Source organism: Hippocampus bargibanti, linkage group LG09 (genome assembly GCF_051943395.1).
Source record: "Hippocampus bargibanti isolate YZ-2025 linkage group LG09, ASM5194339v1, whole genome shotgun sequence".
In the NCBI taxonomy this organism is placed as follows: Eukaryota; Metazoa; Chordata; class Actinopteri; order Syngnathiformes; family Syngnathidae; genus Hippocampus; species Hippocampus bargibanti.
The window spans coordinates 7489804-7510170 of record NC_142742.1 but is presented as its reverse complement, the minus strand read 5'-3'; the positions used below and the strand labels follow the sequence as shown (position 1 = coordinate 7510170).

Here is a 20367-nt window from a genome sequence, read left to right as displayed (position 1 = left end):
GAGCAATTATGTCATCACATGCTCTTTCATGCAAATATATTAAAAAAAAAGCATAGTAGAGTAATTAATCACTCTAAATTATCCATCTGTGTAATTATGAGTATGAATGTTTGATTGTCTATTTTGTACAATGAAATTGGCAGCCGACCAGTTCAGGGTGTACCCTGCCTAACAGCCGGAAGAAAAGTAGGATATGCTGCAGCATGCCGGCTGAGACTCGAGTGAGGATAAAGCGGTTGAGAAAATGGATGGATGATGGACTTTGTGTTTCCAACAAAACTATATTAAAACTACGCAGGAAGTTGCACAACTTGCTTAACTGACTAACTGACTTGCTTAACCAGACAATGTGCAAAAATGTGTCCACTGCAGTGCCAGGGTTTTTGTCATTTTCACTTGTATTCCGGCACCCACAGAATATTGAGTTTTATGACTATATAAACATTCAATGCCGTGTAAGTAACCTTAGACTCCCTTCTTTCATCAGAAAAACATAGTTAATTCCCAAGTTATATTGGTCTGGAGTTATCTGAGCTTGAAATGGGGGCAGCTGTAAAAAAGGCAAATTCTGCTCCCTTGTGGAAGGGAAAAAACATTGCCAGAATTCTGACAAGTACTTTATCGGCACCCCCACCCCCCTGCAAGAAAAACCAAAACCTGAACAAATTCGAAATGGCGCTCCACGTCATATTTTCAATTCCCGAATACATTTGAGAATGGCAGTGAATGAGTTAAAATCACCAGTGCAATGTTTTTTATCATTTTCACTCAAATTAAAGGAACCACAGAATATTGAGTTTTCGGACTACATCAACATTCAATGCAAAACTTAGACTTTCTTTTTTCATTAAAATAAAAGTTAATCCCTAAATTATATGTGTCTGGAGTTATCTGAGCTTGAAATGGACGCAGCTGTACAAAAGGCAAATGCTGATCCCTTGTGGAAGGGGAACAACATTTCCAGAGGTCTGACCAGCGCCATCCGCACCCAAACAAGAAAAAAAAAACAAAACCGGGACAAATTCGGGAATGCCGCTTCTTGTCATATTTTCAATTCCCAAATAAATTTGGGAATGGCATCGAATGAGTTCAAAATCACCTTGCGTTAGGAAATAAATCTTGTAATTTATGAATTTGTCCACACACACGACGTCATCCAATCTCACCATTAGTAAGCAGAACAAAGCCAGCAGGCCGGATCACAAAGGAAATGAAAATCGGATATGACAGCGCTTGCACTCTGTGGGTGTGTAAACGACAATGTCAGCAGTCCAGTCATTTCCAGCAGCTATACAAAGCATTCCAACGAAATCCTGCATAAAAATCAGTTAGCCAATCCAAACTCCCTTCTGAGGTCTTACTGGACACCCCGTTTCCAATACAAAGGGACACATTTCATTAGAAACATTGAAAGGCATAACAATGTAGAGTGAGCATTTATTATGAATGCACACATGCTGCTTTTTGTGGCACGACCAAACACAGCACTGCACCCCCTCCTATCACCAACCTGACTCTCGAGGGAGATTCGAAAACATTCCCGTATGAGTAAGATACGCAAAGTCCAAAAAAGGGTAAAGAACTCTGCAAAAAGTCTAAAAATACTAAAGTCTAAAAAACATAAGCGCTTTCTGCTGCCTGTTGTGAATTTCAGAATTGGCAAACCAAATGATGAGCATGTAGAAACAGAATGACTTGCTCTGACTCACAATTGGCTTTTGCAAAGGCCCATTGTACTTGTTTCGTTGCTTGATACTCACAGATTCAACTGCGACACTGTTGGCCTTCTGTTTACAAAATGTAGAATCATTCCATTCATTTCGCCGAGTCAAGGTAAAGCGACTCTGGGCTTTTGTCACATTCACTGGCAAAGGAATTTTGTATCAGCTCAGGCTGCACTCCTGCAATCCTGCCACGTTACCGTGGCAGCCAGCAGACAAGCACAGAATGGTGATTCATAGCAGACCTTCACCAGTGAGGGATTCAAATGGCATTGAGTTCTACTTTTACCCTCACTTTACATCAAATACTTTCGAGCAAAGCATTGCAATATCATCCATCCTTTTCCGTACAGCTATATCCTCTTTAGGGTTGCGGGGGTTGCTGCAGCCTATACTAGTCTTCAGGCACTAGGCGGGGGACACCTTGAATTGGTTGCCAGCTAATCGTAGGGCACACAGAGACTAACAACTATTCACTCTCACACTTTGGGATAATTTAGAGCAGGGATGTCAAAGTCATTCTTTGCTGCGGGCCACATTGTAGGTACGGTTTCCTCTCGAGGGCCATTAAGAATTTGGGGAAGCCATTAGAATGTTTAATCCCCTCCACATATTATATATAGAGCGCACAACAAATTAAGAAATAACCAGTTTTCAAATCTGAAGTAAAAAATAATAAAATTGTGGTTTAGATAGGACAATTTTAACTTTTCGGACTTTAGCAAGCATCATGGAATTTCACAGGTTTGATTTGCCTTCGCGGGCCAAATAAAATGATGTGGTGGGCCAGATTTGGCCCCCGGGCCTTGACTTTGACACTTGTGATTTAGAGTGTTCAATCATCCTGCCATGCTGATCTCTTTTTGGAATGTGGGAGGAAACCGGAGGACCCGGAGAAAAGCCACGCAAGCACAGGACAAACATACAAACTCCGCAGAGGCAGGCTTGTACTCACGACCACGACTACGACTATGATTACTGCTACTACTAAGGCTACTACTACTACTACGACTACTAGTACCACTATGACTGTGACTACTACCAGTACTACTGCCACTGTCACCACCACCACCACTACTACCACTACGACCACTACTACTGCCACTATCACCACCACCACCACTACTACTACTACTATTACTACTACTACTACTACCACTACGACCACTACTACTGCCACTGTCACCACCACCACCACCACCACTACTACTACTACTACTACTACTACTACGACTACGCCTACCCCTGCAATGAAATATGGAGCTACAGATTGAAAACAAATATAAAAGCTGAATGTTTTTTAAATAAATTGCTCATTGAAGTAGTATACATTAAAACACATACATTATGTGTATGTTTGTAAAAATGTATAATATAAAATGTCTAGTCAGGCCTTTTCAAATTCCAAGATTTTTGTTCATTTCGGGTTCATTTAAACCCGGAATAACTAAAATAGATAGAAAGTTAGCTAGCTATCTAGCGAAATGCTAGCTAATATATATCCAGCTACAAAGCAAGCTAGTTAGATTGCTAATATATAGGTAGCTAGTTAGCCAACTAGCCAGCTAGATAGCTATTAGACAGCAAATAGATAGCAAATAATTAAATGAAAAGCCCAAAATGTATTTTCCCCCTAATTTTTGACAGCTAATATGAGAAACAATTGAAAAAAAAAATAAACAAAATTTAAAAGGCAAATAAAAATCTAACTCAAATAATGAGCTTGCATATAGGGTATACATTGTTTGAGCACTGTATGGCTGGCTGCATTTTTATTTGAATAATACTATTCTAACTCATATTCAATGAGTGACTGCACACTCCTAAATTAATGAAAGAAAGTTCAAATGTTCTAGTAGGCTTTTAAAAAAATAATGTCATTTTATTCAGAGTAAAACGAAAAAAAAAATCAAGAAAATTGACCCCGTGTTATAAAGCATTTACCCCCTAAACCTAATATTTTGTTGGGCCATGCTAATCTCATTACCAGTTTGGTATTTTCTTCTTAAAATGTCATTGTGTGAATTAAATACAGTAAAGTCTCATTATATAGATATTCTCGGGAGTCGGAAAAAATATCGATATAACCGGACTATCGATATACAGTAAAGTCTCGTTATATCGATATTCAAGGGAGTCCAAAAAAATATCGATATAACCGGGACTATCGATATATCCGACCCTCTTTGCATGTAATTTTCTCCGTGCGTGCATAGAAATAGTATCGATATAACCGGGACTATCGATATATCCGATATCGATATAACGAGACTTTACTGTATATCCGATCCTGCGGCATGTAAATTTTCTCCTTGCGTTCATAGAAATAGTATCGTAATAAGCAGTACTATCGATATAACCGATATCGATATAACGAGACTTTACTGTATTATATATCTCATTATATTAACAATCTATGAGTTAAATTCAGCTTTTTACTGTCGCTCCAAAGCTCTTGGAGATGCATTTGTTTTGCAAAAAGTCTCATTTGATTTTGGGCCTTGATTGACAGCCAATCCCAAGGATTAAAAATGTGGTTTAAGGAAATTATTATCAATCCATCCACACACAAAGATTTTAAAGTGCGTCAAAGGCAACCATTACAATCATTGCAGAATTTGCACAATTTTGATGTGCTGCAGGTGGCCTGATGCTGAGTGAGTTCACGCTGCAACTAAACGTGTATAAACTGGTCAATTTTCCATCACCTTCATAGTTTGGTTAACGATGCTTTTTATTTCATTGACGAGACTGAGGGTGTGTCTGTCATGTGTGCTGGGCAACCAAGGATTTTTTTTTTTTCTGAAGGAAAGGAAATGACTATCCCGGGCCGGGACAGGAAACCAGATAAACATGCTGGTGCAGAAGCACATTTCTATGTGAAACATCTTTCAGCAAGGATTCAGTCAAAACAATTTATGTACAAACATTGTTGGGTTAAAGAGTGAAAAATGTGCTCTTAATTTGTTAACCGAAGGACATTTTCATGTCTGCTTGCAAAAGCTCCCACATGCACCTCGAACAGAAGCTGATTCACGGCCGACAGGACAAACCCACTCATGTGTTCCTTTGCTCGAGCCTCCTACACAACAACTCCACGGATCACTACATTAAAGCTCAAGCATGCAACACCCACTCCTTTCTTCGATATGAAACATATCCAAAGCTCAATACTGCAAATATTGTTCTATGCTTTGCATTTCAGCGATTAATGTTCGACCTAAATGCAGTTGCAACCTCAAGAGTCTGTAAAAAGACTTGGGTTCAGCCTTGCAGGACTTAAACTCATTTGTTGTTGTTGCACCTCCCAATAGTAGGAGACAAATGGTTAAAAAAAGAGTAAAACTGTCATGATAATAGAATAAAACAAATATATCTTTAAGTTTCTTTGACATAAGAAAGCATCTGTTACGCACAACATCTTCTACTACCCCAAATGCGTATGTGGAACTGTCTTGGGTTGGAATTGAAGCGGATTTATGTGTAAAAAAAAAAAGAGTACAACTGTAATGATAGAGGAATAAAAAATATGTTTCTTTGACATAAGAAAGCATCTGTTGTGTACATCATGTGAAAAATCCCTCTTCTACTGCACCAAATGCGTATGTAGAACTATCGCGGCTTGGAATTGAAGTGGATTTACGTGTAAAAAAAAAAAGAGTAAAACTGTAATGATAATAGAATACAAATTTATCAAAGTTTCTTTGACATAAAAAACATATGTTGTGTACTACCTGTGCAATATCCATCTTCTACTCTGCCAAGTGCATATGTGGAACTGTCGCGGCTTGGAATTGAAGCGGCTTCACGTGTAAAAATAAAAAAAAAGAGTAAAACTGCCATGATAATAGAATAAAAAAATATATGTTAAGTTTCTTTGCCATAAGAAAGCATCTGTTATGTACTACGTGTGCAATACCCGTCTTCTACTTCGCCAAATGGGTATGTGGAACTGTCGCGGCTTGGAATCGAAGCGAATTTACGTGGGGCAGGAGATGTGAGACAATTTCTTGTCATCAATGTATGCTACAGCTTCATGTTTGCTGTCAACATTTAGCTTGTAGCAGACGTGCACATTTCACCATGAATGTCACTGATCCACTGGTGAAAAGAATGCTTTGATCCTCTCCTCTTTCATCTAGAACTGCTTCATACAAAGGGGGTGCAGACAGTGCTGTAGATTGACACTGTCTTTGTCTTTTGTCTTGTGTCACATTATTTGTTAGTTTATTTTATTTTGTTGTTGTTTTGACTTCAAGATGGTGCCGCTTTACAGCAGCTCCTGTACAGTATTTTGTTTTTCTACTTCTTCCTTTCCTTTCCTCATATTTTCATCACTTTTGTGCTGTGAAATGTAAATTTCTCCACTGAAAGACTAATAAAGGCTACTCCAAAGAGGGAGCAGCAGAACAAGCTCTTTTGGCTTAAAGACAACAAATTGTGATCTTTTATTTGTTCGGTAGAACTGATAGAGGTTCATTATCATTTTTCAGGTTGATTTAGAACTCATTTTCCATTTTTCAACCCCCAGTATTGAAATGAAAAATTTGATTAAGTTCATCCAACAGGGATGCAACACTGCTACGTATTTGAATACCAACTGCAGGATGCTTGTCAAACCTCTATATCGCAATTGATGTATTGATCTAGGAATGTGGACACACCCCAACCCCTTAGAAAATCCAACACAGCATTAGACACCAATCCAATTCATATCTGATGTACACGCTCTTAAAAGACAAATCAGTGAGTATTGATACATCAGGCAAGATATGTTACAATAATGAAACATTTGAAACTGTTGCGATTCAATAAAAAAATTAACAGAACTTGATAGCAGCACCACAACTGTCAGTCATTTTTCAAGGGGCTTTTCCTTGAATTTGTTTTATTATACATTGGTTAAAGTCTCTTTACACTTGAACGACAGTTTGGAATGTTGAATGGTTCAAATGATTTTTGATGTTACCACTTTGTGCCCATAATGATTTTTTTAAAATTGTTTTTCAAAGTCAGATGCCAACATCCAGGGTGCGTTCAAGTGTTTGAAACTAAAATTTCAAAAGGTCACATAGTGGATGGAGCTGGGTGAACAACATCTGGAACTCATTAAAATGATACCTACCCTCTTCTCCCATCTCGACTATTTTAGGAGCAACATGCATTGCAAGAGTACTTTAAACATGGTACACTTTATTAAACCCGTTAAAAGATTGCTTTGGCAGAATTAAAATCGAATTAACCCCTGGACACACCAGACATGCTTGCAAACAAACCAGACCCAAATAAAACCCCCCTCACGTGGATTTTGGCAACAGGGCGCATTTTTTCCTGTGTCTATAAGACTTCCTCCTCTCCAAATGGGCAGTTTTAAGAGCAAACATCCTCGTTTTGTTATGATTATCGACGACAGTACGATGTGAAATTAGCCAATTTGCCTACATGAGCTACTGCAACGCGGATGATTAAATAAAACAACACTAATCTTCACTTTGGGGTGCGCCTTTGCAGAAGACTTGATCAGATGACTTGCGTCCCGTATCTTAAAGAGGCGATGGAAGCAACGACTAAATGTTGACAATCACCTGACATGACACATCTTCATGCACTGTTGCGTGAATGACGATTCGCCAAAGATACGCATGATGTCTTACCTGGGTTCGTTCTCTCAAAATACTGTTGGAAGAATCGCGTCCTTGTGTGTGTTCAGAAGGGAGAGGCACCAGATGACACGCACGCTGTGGTTTCCATCGTCATAGAAGAAGCATTGGTTTCCTCAAATTGAGGTATTAAGGTAGTGACAGGTCGACCCGAGTGGGTGTGTGTGAATGTGTTTGTGTGTATACGTGTATGTGTGGTGTGTGTGTGTGTGTGTGTGGGGGGGGGGGGGTAATCGTCATGGCTCTGAGCTCCCTCTCACTCACTTGTTTAAAAGAGTGACGTCAAAAAGAAATAAGTACGATGTTCAAACATCCGCTCGTTCCTTTCAGAATAAAGTCGTAAAACCGTCAAACCACAAGGTCTCGCCGCATGATGGTCCAATAAACGCGATTACAATAAGAAAACCCGAGTCATGGCTTTGATAACAGGCTAATTGGAATGAATTAGCTTGATGCTAACTTGTTCGAAATGAGAGATAACATAATAGTTGGACACGTGACCGAATTACGTTACATCAATTGAGCAGTAATACTACAGCATGTAACGATGTAAACGTGAAGCCTCCAGAGACGAAACACCCCCCACCCCCAAAAAAACATAATTGACATGGGGAACAGTAAATACTGAGACAACTATTACACCTTATGTGCACTTGAAACTCATCCCAACGTCAGAACTCTACAGGATAAACAGCTAAGTAAATGTAGTCCTAGCCTTAATCTTAAATCAACAAAAGTGAATTATAGGGTAAATTATTGTATTATAAGGGTATGTCTTTTCCCAGAGGGATTATATGGATGGATGCGGTGGATCAAAACTTTGTCAAATCTAAAAAGTAACCTGTGCCTTTTTTGTGGTTCGAGGAATGCGTGAGTTGGAAAAGACGCAAGATTCTCCAGCCCGAGTTGGGGCACGCTTGTTGATTTACTTCAGGGTGGATTCTGCTGCTTGGAAAAAAAATGTTGCAATAATTAATTAGCCTTGCCATTGAAGTAAGTCAGTTATTCAGTAATAATATTCAGTATTCTCACTTTTGTACAGATGACGGCTGAAGAAACCTTCTCATCAATATTCAGTAAGTTATTTAGCTGTTCTGCATAACAGCTGAATAAAAAATATTTATAAAAAACATGATTTTTCAGTCTTCAGGCCAGTAAATGAACAATTGTGAAAAGAGTACTATATTTGCAATCATTGATGATTTATGATTTTAAATGGAGCTGCAGTGCAAATATATTACTTTTGTTGGATGTGGTATTTTGTTTCTATAATATGTATTTATTTGGATCAAGTGGTTATCACGGGTGTCTCACATAAATTAAGAATGCGGGTTGGAATCAGAGGATCCAAATTGAACCCGCGCAAGCATGCGGAGAACATGTTGACACTGGCCAGAGCTTTGTCCCAATCTTAGAATTTTGATGTGAATCTGCTTTGCATTTTCCCCCAACACTGGTAGTTATGACAGTTTATGTTTCTCAGTCCTGTATTGAACTGAAATATACAGTGAAAGGGATTTTTTTGTTCTAATTTCATTTATAGTAATTGTATTTCTATGCTTTATCCACAAGGGGACGACAAACTGCCAAATACAATGTCGCGATAAAAAGTATCGTAGTACGGCACGTTGTCATACAGTATACATTTCAGCAATATGTACTTGTTCTATACTTACAGTGGGAATGCACTTTCCAACCTCTCACGAAAAGGCAGTAGTTTTAGTTGCATTTGTTTTTTTTGTTTCAACAACAGGGAAAAACATGTAAAAAACGAGAATCCTTGTGTTACTGGCGCCAATATCATGGCGTGACACTCATGACAAAATATTCTAAAGTCTTGTGGAGGATTTTAAGAAAAACATACATACAACATTCAGATAGAAAAATTAAACACAAAACAACAAGCCCAAATAAATTATATTTGTGTTGTCATGGCAACCAATGACAATATAGTATTGGCGCCAGTTACGCTCTGGTTTGTTCATTTTTTATTTCAGACGAAACGCATTCATGCAAAAACAACATTTCCCATGGTGCCTTAAATGCACGCGTCATCACACAGCGCCAACCACAACAGACACAAGGAATTGCCGACTGCGCGTCGTTTTTACAGCTTTTATCGATATTCTGGCATTAGTACAGACATTTGTGGAATGCAGAAATGTCTGGAAAGGCAAAGGATATCCTGCAGCTTGACCTTTATGGGTTGCTTGGAATTGAAAACACTGCTACGACGAAGGAGGTACGTACCGAATTAGCTAGCTAACCCGTACATTAATTTATTCAAGGAAAGTACGTGCAAAAACAACCACGTCGTATTTTCAGATGATTATTTTCCGTATAAATTGGGGTCATTATGCACGAATAATCAGGAAATAACGATTACATCACATCCCTTGTCTGTAAACAGCGACCTACAAACAATCATGAAGTGTGTATTCACTGACATGTGTTTTGGCCGTATGGCTGATTATGTTCCTTTTGTGTGTCAGCAATTTATAAGTATTTAATAAAGAATGAATAGTACATTGCGACCAAAAATAAAAACGGCAAACACTCCATGGAATCTGTATTGCGCGTGTTTTATTAAAAGGGTCGCTAGGTGGGGATGCTGCGCAAAATTTGTTCATAAAATGACTGTTAAGTGATTAAATCAAGTCGGACGTGAATGGAGTTTATTGTCCCTAAAACCATCTCCAAAAATAATGGATTTATGATGAAATATAATATGTGTCTGACCATATATTTGATGACAATTCCTGACCATTTCCCATTGTTTTGTCTTAATAGTTCCACTTTACTTTTAATTTCTGTAAGGACCACAACCATTTCCATCGTCTCAGATAATTTCGGTCCATTTTTCCTCGATTTATTATTTCACATTCCAAAGTGGTTGACGATTATATAGTCGCATGTTTGCTGATCATCTCCCATCCAAACCACATCTAATATCCTCCATCAAGATTGTAAATCAACACCGCTGCCATAATAAGGCAAACCGTAAATTTAAAGTACTGTCGTTTACACAGTATTATGCTGCAAGCACGTATCGGGGTTATGGAATCAGAATTAAGATTCTAAATCACAGTAGAGGTCTGTTGATTGTTGTTTGGGATGTGTCATTTTTGTGGCCGGAATATTTAGTCCTTCGAGGGGCTTCAGTGAAGACAGATGTCGGCTGATGGGCAGTTATTTGGCCTGCTACTCGGCCAAATAACTACATGTTGTTTATCATAAAAAAAGCAAGCAGCTCATCCCAGATCATATTTCGGTGGAATATGTCATTGCTCGTAAATCTATCGCTTTGCCATGTGAGATATGCATTCTTGGTCTTCTCCTTCCATTTTCTTGTCACTTTTGTCAACTGATGAGTGAGTGCTGTGGTCGCTGGTACATTAAAAGTCCTTGATTAGCCAATGTTATAATAGTGGGGTGCACATGTGGCCATACTAGCCATGTATATTAACAAACACTAGATCAAAATGACCCCTAGGAAGGTTGAATTTTCCACTTATCACCTGGTGTGACATCATCAAGCCAAGAAACCACACAACATACAATGGCTTGAAAAAAGGTATGCAAAATCCTGTTCATATGTCAAAATGTAAATTTCTCCATTGCGAGACTAATAAAGGCAAATCCATCCATCCATTAACCGAGTTGTGTGCAGCGAGCCAATTATGACAACGTGCAACGTCCCTTGCAGACGACAATTACCGATGATAGAGTTTAGCATTCAAACTGCTCATTTTATACCAATATGGTTAAATATTTGTTGCAACGGCCGTAGATGATGATAAACATGACACATAAAGTTGTGGAGTCATTATTCGTTTGGCTATTTTGTCTATCTCCAGTTTGCATTTGGGAAAATAAATTGTACAATTATCAAAAAAGTTAAGAATCCTAAATTGTTGATTAACAACAAAATCTTAAACACTTGCCATTATATTTACTTTTTATTTGCTTGCAATATTCTAAATGTAGCAGGACAGATTAAACAGGGTTGAGAAGTGATGCTCGAATGAAAATATAACGCCAAAAAGTTTTTTATTTCGTTATTTTTCTATTCCATTTGATTTTTGTGGAATGTACTCTGGACAAGTTTCAATGTCAATAAATTACAATTTGATTCAGTCTCGTAATATATGAATGTCTATAAATTACCATTTGGTCAAGTTTGAGCTTTACGTAAAAAATAGATGAATTGGCAAGGGGGAGATGAAAGGGGGAACGTTATTTTAAAAAACCAATAAGCATACGTATGGCACGATTCCCCAGCTTTTGCGTGTCCGTTTGAAAATCTTTGCCAAGCATCAAGGCGAGAGGCTGCCTAATGATGACTTCTCTGTCCTCGAGTTATTTATTGTTTGAACCGTACATGAAACAAAATGGCGTGAGAAGACTCCATTTGTGCCCCGACCACCTCGAGTTAACGCTGCAAAACGAAAATAAAAAACTTTGCATTCATGCCAGGGGGGGGTGAAGTGTTTGTTGTAAAATGACGAATGAGAGGTGCTTCATTTGACCTGTAACTTATATTCTATATTGTATTGTGTGGTTTTTAAGTGGTGTTCTCTTTTTTTAGATCAAAAAGGCCTATCGACAGAAAGCTTTGAAATGCCATCCAGACAAGAACCCAGACAACCCAAAAGCAGGTGAGTGAAGTCAATTTCTTTCAAGCAGTCATATTAGATTAGATGAGCCTTTTATTTGTCTCACAATGGAGAAATTAACATTTCACAGCAGCAAAAACAAAATACTGGAGCTGCTATAAAGGCAGGCACTCTTGCGGCAAAATAAATAATGTGACACAAAAGATGCAGACAGTCTTCAATGTTTAGCACTTTCTGCTTCCTCTTGTTGCATGAAGCAGTTCTAGATGAAAGAGGAGAGGATCGAAGCGTCCTTTTCACCAGTGGATCAAGGATATTCATGGTGAAATGTGCACGTCTGCTCCAAGCTAAATGTTGAAAGCAAACACGAAGCTGTAGATTCTATTGACGAAAAGAGACTATCTCACATCTCTTGTCCCACGTAAATCCACTTCAATTCCAAACTGCGACAATTCCACATATGCACACATACATTTGGCGAACTAGAAGATGGATATTGCACATGTCGTACGCAACAGTTGCTTTCTTATGTCAAAGAAACTTTAAGATGTATTTTTTAATTCTATTATCATGACTGTTTTACTCTCTTTTTTTTTTTTACGTAAATCCGCTTCAATTCCAAGTCGCGACAGTTGCACATACGCATCGGCGTAAAAATATGTTGAAAAAATATTGTGTTGAAATATCAGTAAAAGCCCATTTCCGAATCACAGTTGATACATTTAGTCGGGTCTTAGTTCTCATTGATTTTCTCGCCGAACAGAACCAATTAAATTACGTACAATACGTTTTTGCTTTCTAGTTTTGTCTGGCAGGCACTCACAAACCAACAAATGTATAATCACTCAAGGAAATCTGTGTGTACCTTTTTTTTTGTCTGACGCACACAAAAAAGACACATTCGAAAACAAGCAGGCCAATATATCAAGTGTGGTTTCTGTGGTTTTTGGATGGCTCAGACGATTCTTGATTATGTCATGCAGGACAAAAAGGGTGATTGGTAGCGTTGGGGCTGGAGAAGGGAGAATGTAAAAGCAGGGGGTCGGTTTCCCAGAAATGGAAAAGAAGCGGTTTGGAGGGCCTCAACACTTGAACCAACGCACCGACAGACTCGGTCCCAATCGCACGAGACTGCAACCAGACTGGGATGTGCTGTCTCTCTTGGAAAGGTTGCGTTTATTTGTGAGGTCGGCTTGTTTTTTCACTCAAGTCTTCATCCCAACCTAGCTAGCTTGAACGAGCTCTTGAGCAAGGCAGAGCTTGCCTGTTACCGTTTGTGCATCCTAGTGCTGGCATCATGAAGCAATGAGGATTTCTACCAAATGGTTCACTTTTTGGCCAAATGCATCATGAGGCCTCATTTGTTCCACTGCGCCATCATGTGGAAAATAAATGTCATAACAGAGAGAGTGATTAACCTGACCTATGCTGGCAGTGTGATCCCCAGAGCCTCCTGTTTGTTCAAATTTGCAAATCCCAAATGGGAGTCACCATACTGCTCTGCCAGACCTCCCATAAGAAAATAATTAAGTTTGGCTGGTATAGTGCAGTAGCGTTGCATGATAGGGAGCACTTGTGGTCTTCTTGTATGATGTTGTGTGTGTGTGTGTGTGTGTGTGTGTGTGTGTGTGTGTGTGTGTGTGTGTGTGTGTGTGTGTGTGTGTGTCAGATGACAACTGAAGCGGTGGGGAATATTGCATGGTAGTGATGATTGTAGCCTTGGCCCCTCTTGACGCACTAATGGAAGACATGGGGCTGTTACAGACTTGTCGCCGGAGATATTGGGACTGTCTTGACAATTCTAAAAACCAATGCACCAAAATTACAAATCCTCACTGAAATCCATTTGACTAACCATTTGATTTTATGAGCGAAAATATATCAGTGTAGGCTCTCACTCATACAGGATTGGTCCATCAATGAAAAGGTTTCTTCAGCCGTCATCTGTACTTCTTTGAAAGAGTTGGATGTTTCGCTCCTAATCCGAAGAGCTTCGTCAGTGAAGTACAGTTGTGCTGGTAACGCTGGTCATATATATATATATATATATATATATATATATATATATATATATACACACATATACATACACTAAAGTCTCGTTATATCGATATCGGTTATATCGATAGTACCGCTTATTACGATACTATTTCTATGAACTCAAGGAGAAAATTACATGCGCCCAGGGTCGGATATATCGATAGTCCCGGTTATATCGATATTTTTTCGGACTCCCGAGAATATCGATATAATGAGACTTTACTGTATCAGAATCAGAATCATCTTTATTGCCAAGTATGTAGAACACACAAGGAATTTGTTTCCGGTAGAACACGCTGCACTAGTATCGTCGTCAAAAAAACTGCTAAGTGGCACTATACAGTTCCATTTTGGCTACTGTTGAAGAGTTCAAAGAGTTAATGGCTTGGGGGAAGAAGCCATTAACTCTTTGAACTCTTCAACAGTAGCCAAAATGGAACTGTATAGTGCCACTTAGCAGTTTTTGTATATATATATATATCAGGGTAATCAGAGCCAGGCATAGAAAATTAGAGGTAATCAGACAGAACAAAAGAAGAAATCAGATTAGCTTCAGGGAGTAGTCCACTGCTCCCCCAATCTTTGAGCAGGGCAGGGATCTAGAGTTACCAGCACAACTTTAGTTCGCTGACGAAGCTCTTCGGATGAGGAGCGAAACATCTGACACCTTCAAAGAAGTACAGATGACAGCTAAAGAAACCTTTTCACCGATATCGTGTGGGTTTCCCAGTTTAAATGATTGATGTTATCACTTCTCTGTTCTGCAATGTGACAGCGGAGCTTTTCCACCAGTTGTCTCAGGCTCTGGAGGTGCTAACCGATGCTGCTGCCAAGGTAGGTCCCGCGACTCCATTTGTGCGGCTTTGAATAGGCACAATTCCAGATCATTTCTCTTGGTATTCAACTTAGTTGTTTTCAGGCCGCCTACGACAAGGTTTGCGCTGCCAAAAAACGAGCGGAGGAACGAAACAGCAAACTTGATGACAAGAGAAAGAAGATTAAGCTTGGTAAGTTCCTTGTAGAAAAGGCCAATTGCAACTGGTTTGCGTTGTCGTTCGTCACATCGTTTCAGTTTGGATGAGACTGACAGTTATGCAGTTCCCTTCAAAAATATTGGGACGGCAAGCCCGGTTCCTTTTTTTTGGTTGTTGCGTGACATTTGGGTATCCAATAAAAAGACAAATATGAGGCAACATTTTTTTAATGTACATTTTGTCTCTCATTGATTTGTGTTGAACCAAAGATGACTTACTTTTATTTCTGCGCTTGACAGACCTTGAGGCAAGAGAGCGACAAGCAGAAGCTCAAACCCAAGATGAAGTCCAAATCACAAGAACGCTTGAAGAAGAGGTGAAAGAATGAAAGAAGTGTCGAGGCTGAACATTCAAATTTCACTCACCTATCAGCCTTCATTCGTTGGGTTAACGATTCATTCTGGTACTGGACAAAGTCTCCTTGAGAGATGAAAGGTGCTTAGAAATTAAATGTATTATTATTATTATTATTATCATTATTATTATTATAGAAGAAAAAAACTTACTCTGAGGCTGACATTTTGGATTGGATTGGATATGCCTTTATTCGTCTCACAGTGGAGAAATGTACATTTTTCTGTTCTTTTTTCAGTTTTTCATCAATTTCTTGACTCCTATTGAATTGAAAGCTTCTAAAGTTTGGGGCCACAAGTAGGTGCTGCATAGTTTCGCCGTCATAGCATAATTTGGTTTTTATTGCATGACCCGACACAATTACAAATCAGAAATGTGGAGAGAAATGGAAAAAAAAATGGTCCGGCTGCTGGAAGAGAAGTTCACCACTAGGGGGCGGTGCCCCTTTTCAATCAAATGTTCACTTTTGTATTTTTTTTTATGATAGCTGCATGTTACATTCATAAAATAATATTAATACATTTCATTTATAAGCGCCTTTCAAAACTCTCAAGGACACTTTACAGTCACATACCGTATCACATCGCAAAGCTAATTTGGTTGTTTCCATCGGAGGAACATGGCAGCCAATATAATGCTCAACTTTTTGATATCTGCATTTCCTACTCACTCATGATTGAAATTTATTATTCTTAATCATGACTGCATGAATATTATGTCCAGCTCTGTAAACACCATTTTCTGTAATTCCATTATTATTTTTATCCTTGTCCTATAATAAATGCGATAGTGACATTGATTTATTGTTCCTAAATGAAATGCCAGGATTGTTATTTTTCCAGCTCTTGAAGTTGTTACATCTTTGTATTGTGTGCTTTTTTCCACCAGATTATTCGTTTGAGGGAAGAAGGATCCAGACAGCTTGAGGAAGAACAGAGGCTCATCAGAGAGCAGATCCAAAGAGAAAGAGAAGAACAGCAGAGCACGGGAGACTACGGTCACACAAGTACTTTCATTTTTCATTTAGAACCTGATTCATTTTGCTGGTTAGTGTGGTAAACACACTGGGTCAGTACTTTGGAGCCTGGTCTGGCCCGCAAGAGTTGAATCTGTTCTAACAAAGTCGTTTTACTTTTTACCCCTGTATACATATATATATATATACACAGTAAAGTCTCGTTATATCGATATCGGATATATCGATAGTCCCGGTTATATCGATACTATTTCTATGCACGCACGGAGAAAATTACATGCTAGCAGGGTCGGATATATCGATAGTCCCGGTTATATCGATATTTTTTCGGACTCCCTTGAATATCGATATAACGAGACTTTACTGTATATAATAAACACAGTGCTTATTGCACTTTTTCTTTGGCTTTTGTATGATACCGACGCCTGCGAACAATTTGTGTCCATAATTTGTAAAATCACTTCAAAAGACTTCTACTGAGCGTATTTTACAAAGATTCCACTGCATATAGTTATATTTTATGTTTTAACACTCACGCTGAATATTCAGGAAGTCTTGTTTACGAGTTGATGACGATGCCTGACGTGACGTCACATCTGGAACACCCCTGACCGAGAAAGTGACACACACTTTGTTCAGTCTGAAAACTTCATGTTGATCCGTGTTGATGGCGAAATTACAAGGAAAAACATAAATAACGCGATGGTGAATCGTTGTGTGTTGCACCAAGACTACTTTTTCATACTAGTTGACACAAATTCCCAGCAGACAAATCAGCCCATTTCCAACGGAGCTAGGGTGCCATCTTGTGCATTTTCTGGGCGCTACATTGGAGTCCAGACACCTCAAAATGAGCCGGAAGGACTTCTTTAATCGATTGCAAACATTTATGCTTTCCTCTTCAGAACTATTTGAATCATATTCATAACTGGATGAGTAATAAGAAAGCATCTTCTCCGAATCTGAAGCCATTGTTTTGATTCTCGAGCAAGGCAAGACGTCACGAACAAGGGGGCGGGACCTGCTGAAACTGAATCTTTATGTCATTTTGAAGTGGGTTTGGGACACTTTAAGTCACTTTTATTGGTTTTTCATTTGACTAAAATATCAGCCTGCATTTTTGGATATTTTAGATGCTATAAAACGTTTTTCTGATGTCAGTTAGGAAACAAAAAAATGGTGTCGGTTGTCCTTTAAATAAATAAATACAGTAAAGTCTCGTTATATCGATTGTACTGCTTATTATGATACTATTTCTATGAATGCAAGGAGAAAATTTACATGCCGCAGGATTGGATATATCGATAGTCCGGTTATATCGATATTTTTTCTAACTCCCGAGAATATCGATATAACGAGACTTTACTGTATATACATATGACCAACCGGGCCCCCATATTACGAGGCTTTTCTGCTTTCAAAAGTTGGCAGATATGCAATTGTATGGATGCGTGTGAAGGTAAGGGAAATGTGGAGTGTTGGCCCATGATTAACTGTTTTTGTGGTTGTGCAATTACTCACGCGAAGATCTTCAACTTGCACTTAGTCAGACCCCCCCGCCCTCCTTAAAGTCTGGAGCAGCGTTCTTTCTCTCCCACGAGGCACTCTGTAGCTGATAAGTCTGCGGCGTTCATGACGTGACAGCCCGATTATGTCTATCCATTTGCATTAGTTCCACGGCCGCGTGATCAAATCTGTTTTTTTTTCTCCCCATCTTTTGACTTCTCCAACAAATGCCTCATTTCCCATTCCGCAGACTCCGGCGCGGGAAGATGTTCCAGGAGCAGCGTCACCCCCAAATTGAAGGTAGATATTTGTGGGTTTCGTTGCTAAAAGAGGTCAAAATAAGGATTTTGATTCTGTCTCCAATCCCTCATCCGTGAAAAGGGTGATATAGTGCTTCTGACAGTCCAGATGCTCCCCGCCTTACGAACGAGATACGTTCCGAGTGGTCGTTCGTAAGGTGAATTTGTTCGCAAGTTGCTTCAGTGCTATATTTTGTATGGAATGTATATTTAATTCAAACACTGAACGGGGAAGTATAAAACACAGACGCTCTAACAGTCGTAAAATAAATTCATAACTAAATTGTAGTACGACAACATATATCATTGGGTCTTCATAAGCCATTACTGAAGCTGCAGGCATGTAATTACTGAATTCAGTGCCAGCAGCCATTACTTTTTGTTATGCATCACATCCTCTTGGAGCGTCAACTGGGAAGAGGGTTTTTCTCCCGCCCATGTAATCTACGCAGCCAATCGTAAACTGACAGGATCTCTGTCTGAACATCATTTCGACATACTGTACCCGCAATAATGTTCATATGTACCGTTATTCGTAACTCGAATGTTTGTAAGTTGGGGAGCGTCTGTCAGAACATAGAGTGAAACTCATCACAGAGTGCTGATCTCAGTTCGGTACACTTTAAATGGCCAAAGATGACTTTGTTATCTTTCTTCCCAGTAATGGCCTGAAATCTGAACACACACTGGGGATGCTAGCTGATGTTATTAAACTTTATTTAAACTTTTGATAGTCGTCCAGTGCAGGAGGGATTTCCTCCTGCTCATTGAGAACAGCCCCATGGCGACCAATGTCAGGGTATGTCATGGACATGAAGCCGTCATGGACATGAAACCGACGCCTGCGAACAAGTTTTGTCCATAATGTGTAAAATCACGTAAAAAGACTTCTACTGAGCGTATTTTACAAAGATTCCACTGCATATAGCTATATTTTACGTTTTAAGACTCACGCTAAATATTCAAGTCTTGTTTTTGAGTTGATGACGATGCCTGACCTGACGTCACGTCTGGAAAGCCCCTGACCGAGAAAGCGACACACAATGCATTTTGGGTACTTTGTTTGGTCTGAAATTAGAAGGAAAACACATAAATAACACGGTGGTGAACCGTTGTGTGTTGCACCAAGACTACTATTTCATACGAGTTGACACAAATTCACAGCAGTCAAATCAGCCCATTTCCAATGGAGCTTGGGCGCCATCTTGTGCATTTTCCGGGACGCTACATTTGAGTCCTGACGGCTCAATTGATACGGTGGTACTTCTTTAATCGATTGCAAACATTTATCCTTTCCTCTTCAGAACTATTTGAATCATATTCATAACTGGATGAGTGACAAGAAAGCATCTTCTCCGAATCTGAAGCCATTGTTTTGATTCTAGAGCAAGGCAAGATGTCCCGGCGTGACGTCACGAACAAGGGGCCGGGGCTTTCTGAAACTGAAACTTTCTGAGGTCATTTTGAAGTAGTTTTGGGACACTAAGTCATTTTTATTGGGGTTTTTCATTTGACTAAAATATCAGTTTGTTTTGCGTATTTTCGATGCTATGAAATGTTTTTATGATGTCAGTGAGGAAATAAAAAAATGGTGTCAGTTGTCCTTTAAGTATGTTGTATTTCAGTCAGGACTGAGTTTTGTGTTATTTGAGGTCAGACCCCAAATTCCGCCGCGTCTCATCCTTGACGATACTTTGAAATCAAAATTCTTTTGTTTTGCAATTCCGTGGAAAAAATGCTCTGTTGCGTCGTCACATTTCATTTCATATGAACTGAGGGAAATCGTGAGATGAAACGTGAGACATCACATCGAGCAAATACTGAACATTTCACGTTTACCATTATTGTTTGTAAAAGGGGGCTGTATAAATATTCATATTCCCAGAAATTCAGCCTCTTCTTTGACAGCAAGCAGAGACCTGGACCTGAATCAACACTTTGTCCTTGCCATGAATAATACCGCTTTATTTTGTGATATTTGCTGGACCATAACGATGTGATTGATTGGAGAGCTTGCGCAAGATCTGGTTTTAGCATCACAGGAAGTCATGAATATTTTGGCTGTTTTGCAAGCTTTCTTGTGGAGGCTGCTTCAGTAATCGGTAGAACAATATCATGCAGTTTGGTGGGAATCAACGCTGAGTTAAAAATATAGAAAATA

The 20367-nt window shown here is 39.1% G+C and overlaps 2 protein-coding genes across 6 annotated transcripts in view; one reads left to right on the top strand and one right to left on the bottom strand.

Annotated features, from left to right (window-relative positions):
• inf2 (inverted formin 2) overlaps positions 1–7589 on the bottom strand; it is a 29266-nt gene extending 21677 nt beyond the window's left edge. For all 4 annotated transcript variants that reach the window (XM_089004064.1, XM_089004065.1, XM_089004066.1 and 1 more), the window contains exon 1: positions 7376–7589. The gene's annotated coding sequence lies outside the window, so the exon portion shown is untranslated. The remainder of the gene's footprint in view (positions 1–7375) is intronic.
• Positions 7590–9448: 1859 nt separating this feature from the next.
• dnajc17 (DnaJ heat shock protein family (Hsp40) member C17) overlaps positions 9449–20367 on the top strand; it is a 32767-nt gene continuing 21848 nt past the window's right edge. For both annotated transcript variants that reach the window (XM_089003855.1, XM_089003854.1), the window contains exons 1-7: positions 9449–9623; positions 11970–12039; positions 14813–14871; positions 14957–15044; positions 15311–15387; positions 16314–16431; positions 18158–18207. In XM_089003855.1, the coding sequence (XP_088859981.1) occupies positions 9543–9623; positions 11970–12039; positions 14813–14871; positions 14957–15044; positions 15311–15387; positions 16314–16431; positions 18158–18207 (543 nt within the window). In that variant the 5' untranslated portion in view covers positions 9449–9542. The remainder of the gene's footprint in view (positions 9624–11969; positions 12040–14812; positions 14872–14956; positions 15045–15310; positions 15388–16313; positions 16432–18157; positions 18208–20367) is intronic.